This window comes from Microcebus murinus, chromosome 3 (assembly GCF_040939455.1).
Source record: "Microcebus murinus isolate Inina chromosome 3, M.murinus_Inina_mat1.0, whole genome shotgun sequence".
NCBI lineage: Eukaryota > Metazoa > Chordata > Mammalia > Primates > Cheirogaleidae > Microcebus > Microcebus murinus.
The window spans coordinates 13,755,351-13,760,328 of NC_134106.1; the positions used below are offsets into that span (position 1 = coordinate 13,755,351).

Below are 4,978 nucleotides of genomic sequence, written 5' to 3' on the forward strand. Positions count from 1 at the left end.
GGTTCAAGAATCCCATCAGCCTGTTGCCTTCTATTTTCTGTCTACCATTTGAGCACTATTTTTTGATTTCCTGGACATGGCTCTGCCTGGATAAAGCTTCCTGGCCCTTAGGTATGGAGTTTACAATCCCCTGCAGCCAGTGTGAAATGCCCAGGTGTCCTGACATTGGGGACATAACTGGCACTCCTTTAGGACCTCATCATTCTAAAAATTAGACACAGACCACTCACTAATATGTGGCAAATCCTGGGTCCTCCTTAATGGGTGTAGCTATGGTATAAAGGCTAATATGAAGGCCTGGGTTTGAGAGCAGAGACAGCCTATTCCACTATATTGCCTTTTGGAAAATAGGACTAGGAGGTTTTTCAGGGTCTCTTGTGAGTATGCCTCAGGGTTGCGGCTTCTTTTCAATCTGTTACAATCACAGCCACAATAGCTTGTAAATATTTGTTGAGAGAATGACATTTAAATTAAAATATTTATCCCAATAATTCAGTAATGTGGGAAATATGTAGTCTTCTTAATTCATGTTTAGCACTTAATCCATATTAGTTTCAAGGGAAGAAAAAGGATAGATCCGGAAGTCAGGCAACTTTGGCTCTTCTAGTTCCATCTCTGCCACAGCTTTTGGATATGACATGGAGCAAGTCTTTGACCATTTCTAGACTGCAGATAAAGATAATGATGGACTCAGTGATCTCCAATCCCTTTGTGCTGGCATGGTGTTCTTTGTGCAGTGTGAACATGCCTGTTCACAGGCATGTTCACACTGCAGTAATATATTTCATGGCATTTTGGAGATGGAAGGGTTTAATGATCTCCGGATCCACTCTCCTCATTTGACAGATGCTCTTCATAAAGAAGACAGGACAAGTATTATTGTGCCCTTTTACAAACTAAAATACTGATTCCCTGAGGGGTGAATCATTTCCCTAAAGGACGTAAGATCTGGTTCATCTTACTACCACCCACACTCTTAGCTAAGGTTATTGGGTCCAGTCTGGATCTAGCCTGTCCAGAACACTGTCTAGTGTTCTGCTGTTTGGTTCTCAGTAGAGACAGAAAAGCACTCACCAGTGTGTGCCCAACTACAGGCCTTCAAATGCCTATAGTGTAGTGTCATATTGTCCTTTACCTATATGTTCCTCAGATAGAGCACAGGACGCTTCTTAGAGATAAGTGGGATGAATGCAAGTCTGGTTCTGTTTGATTTTTTTTACCAGAGGGAGAGTATGTAAATTGAGAAGATGGAAACCAGGAAGTTTCCTTGTTCCAAAAATAGATTTTTGGGGGAGCCAACAATGCTGGGAGGCTGGTGTCTGAGGTAGAAGAGCCACAGCTCAGTAAGTCACTCTGACACTGGCGGGTCTGACCATAACAGACAGCAACAACAATAACCAGACCTACACTTATTAAGTGTCTCCAGTAAGTGCACCAAGGATTTGACAGATATTGGGTCTTTTAGGAAATGAAACATCTAAAAATGGAGATTCAAGAAATTAGCAATGTTAGAAATAAGCTGTAGAAAACGGGGGGAAATTATGGAGCCTGAGAGCATAAGGCTCTCGTGTTGTTCCGGCAATGTGTACAGCTAGTGTTACAGCTCTTGACTGGGGAAAGAACAGAGCAGCACATGAATAATCGGAGAACAGCCTTTTATTCTTCCACAGCAGGCTCAGCACACCTAGTGTTACAGCTCTCTTCAGGTCTTCTGGTCTTCTTCCCTTCTGTCCCCCCTTTCTTGTTCTCCTCCTGCTTTTATACGCTTGGTAGGTCTCAAAAAGCGTCCAATGAACTACAAGCTTTAACATCCAATCAACATCAAGCTTTAACATCCAATCAAAAACAGTGGGATTTAAAAATTACCCAATCAGGATCAAGCAAGCAGTGTGGCAGGAAACAGGCAGTGGCTTGTGGGGCCCCAGGCGGCTCTCTGCCACGGCCCAGCCCCAGCAGCGTGTCCTCCAACTGGCCATGCGCGCGGCGCTGGCCCGCAGCGATGTGTAGAGACAGGGAGGTGGCAAGCCGCCATGCCGGGTGCCTGACATTTTCCGTATCAGTGTTTCATGGAAAAGTGTGACATTTAGAAAGTAAGGACTGAGAGCCTACATTGCAGCAGCCACCACAGCCACCTTGTGTGCACTGGCAATCTCCTCTCTTTGAGTCACACTTGGGTTGCAGATTTTACAAAAAGGTTGGCTTTGGGTTCTTACAAGGAATCTTGGCTCTAACCACTTCCTACCAGGGATTTCTTAACTGAATCTCTTAACCTCTGACAGCCTCAGTATTTTCATCTGTAAAATGTTATTGTTTGGTTTTTTTTTTAATGAAGATTAGTTATAATATGTAAAGTTCCTTGCATAGTATGAGCAGATTCTAGACTTCTCAATGAAAGTTGAAGGGAGAGGAGAGAGGAAAAAGGAGGAGAAATTGTTTATTACATTTGTTATAGTTTTTTAATGTTATTATTCTTTCAGGTCTGGCTTATGGTTCATTAGTCAATGGTAAAATTAAGAACATTCTTCTACAAATTACCTGCTTGAGATTTTTCTTCCCTGAGCATTGCTAATTAAAAAATACCATAGATGTTCTAATTAGGCCACTGACATTTCTTTTCAATAATTGCAAAAGGACTCAAATAACTATGATAAAGGACACGTTAATATTACCCTAAAATGCAACTCACTGTGACTCTGATGTTAATAGACTCTGATGTTGTAGAATTAGTTACACGGAGAACAAATTACCTTCATGGGACAAATGGGGAATCAGAGATCCCTTTTCCAAAATATAGGGTCTATCAGAGCATATAGGAAATGAGACAAACTAGCACAACCGTCCCACCTAACACATTCAGCGGCATTTGGAGCAGTGGTGGGGAAAACAGGCTCCCTAGTTAATTTCACACTTCCTCTATACATTTCAAAAAACAAGGTGTGACTCATTTAAAAAAAAAAAAAACAGGTACAGCTACAGCTGGATTTTAAAAAGACCTTCAGAAGGCTAAATGCCAAGTATTCTGCAAACTTTCTGGCTTTAAGGAGTTTTCTGTTTCCTGATGTCTGTTTGCTGTGGGGAAACCAAATCTGCTCAGTTATAGCAAGGGCGTTATGCTTCCTGAAGGTTATTTCCTGCTCATTAAGGCTCAGGGCTTGCTTGAGTTGCTGGCCTTCATCATTCTGAGTGTAGGAATGTTGGGGGCATGTCTATACTCTAAAAATCCAGAGAAATTTGCTAAAGCGGAAGGAGAAAAGGAAACGCATCCACAGTATGCCTTCCTTGCGTGTGCTGTCCTCCCAACAGCCCTAGGAAATAAGAGCTATGGCTGTCTGCACTGGACGTTTTAGGGAATCGAAGCTCAGAGGGGTCCCTGGACCATGCTGCTCCTCCATCAATGCACCCCATCTGCTCTGAACTATCTAGCAGGCCTTGGTGCAGAGGCTGGAGGCCCTACTGGGTCGCTCTGCAACTCTGCACCCAGCCCCTCAGCCACCCCCTCCTTCCTGCAGATGCCCCAGGTTTGTTTTCTTTGGCTCCCTCATTAATGAGTTCCACAGGACAATGCTAAGTCTAGTTATGCAGCCTTAATTGGTTTAGTTACAACAAGATAATTCCTTTTTTCTTCTCTTGGAGGCCTTTCTGTTTAAAGACATTTTAGCTGGAAGATGCTAATTATCAATGAGGAGAAAGTGACACCTGAAGAGTTCATTTTCCATCTTGGTCCTTGGTTTTTCCTTTGAACTCCCTTTACCCGGCCCTCTTTCCCACCTCAGCACTTCTCCCCCACTATCATAAAAGACAGCTCTTCCCTGGTCGGGGGGCAGAAACTTCTTTCTCACTTGCCAGGGAGCCATTCCCTCTGCAGCTGCCTCGCGGGCATGGACAACCTGTGTGAGACCTTCCTAAGCCTGGAAGGTGGCTTGGGCTCCTCTGACAGCCCTGGCCTGCTGTCCTCCTGGGACTGGAAAGACAGGGCAGGGCCCTTTGAGCTGAACCAGGCCTCCCCTGCTCAGAGCCTTTCCCCAGCTCCGTCGTTGGAGTCCTATTCTTCTTCTCCCTGTCCTGCTGTGGCCGGGCTGCCCCGAGGGCATGATGGGGCCAGCAGTGGGGGCAGTGATGACTACAGTATCCAAGGGGCTGGTGGCCTGGTAGAGGTGGACTACAACATGTTGGCCTTCCAGCCTGCCTACCTACAGGGCACTGGTGGCCCCAAGGCCCAGAAGGGCACCAAAGTCAGGATGTCTGTCCAGCGGAGGCGGAAGGCCAGCGAGAGGGAGAAGCTCAGGATGAGGACCTTGGCAGACGCCCTGCACACCCTCCGGAATTACCTGCCACCTGTCTACAGCCAGAGAGGCCAGCCGCTCACCAAGATCCAGACGCTCAAGTACACCATCAAGTACATCGGGGAACTTACAGACCTCCTCAACCGTGGCAGAGAGACCAGAGCCCAGAGCGCCTGAGCTGTGCCCCAGGGAATGCCACCAGACCCAGCCCTCTGGGCAGAAGTAGAAGAGCTTTAAAGACCTGGAGTATCTCATGGGACAACAGTGCAGAATTATAATTCTCATAATAAGTGATCTGAAAGGAAGGGAATTCTTATCTGACCTGTTGGACCCACCAGAACACTTACCCACCAGACAAGCAGAGACTTTTACTTCCAGTTTTTCCACCATCTCTGGGAGACTCCTCTTTTGCAAAGAGACAGATTATTTTGCCCCTCTCTGTCTCTTCAAGGTATTTTAAAGGGTCGATTATTTTAAATGCATTTTTTTCAATAACATAAAATTGTTGCAATTAATCTTCTCCTGCCATTTTGGTGTTGGGAGCTTTATTTCTGTTACTAACTAAACTTGTATCTTGTACAGGATCCAGTGTGACGTGTGGATTTTTATTTAGAAATAATTGTGCTGAGTAAAAGGCATCAGTGCTCCTGTTTCATTTTGTGTGTGTATGTGAGTATGTTTGCATTTGACTGAAA

The 4,978-nt window shown here is 45.1% G+C and overlaps 1 protein-coding gene across 1 annotated transcript; it reads left to right on the forward strand.

Annotated features, from left to right (window-relative positions):
* The first annotated feature begins 3,878 nt into the window (after window positions 1-3,878).
* MSGN1 (mesogenin 1) lies at window positions 3,879-4,460 on the forward strand. The gene has a single exon (XM_012755443.3). It carries the CDS (start codon window positions 3,879-3,881, stop codon window positions 4,458-4,460), a length of 582 nt encoding a protein of 193 aa, XP_012610897.1.
* The last annotated feature ends 518 nt before the right edge of the window (window positions 4,461-4,978 follow it).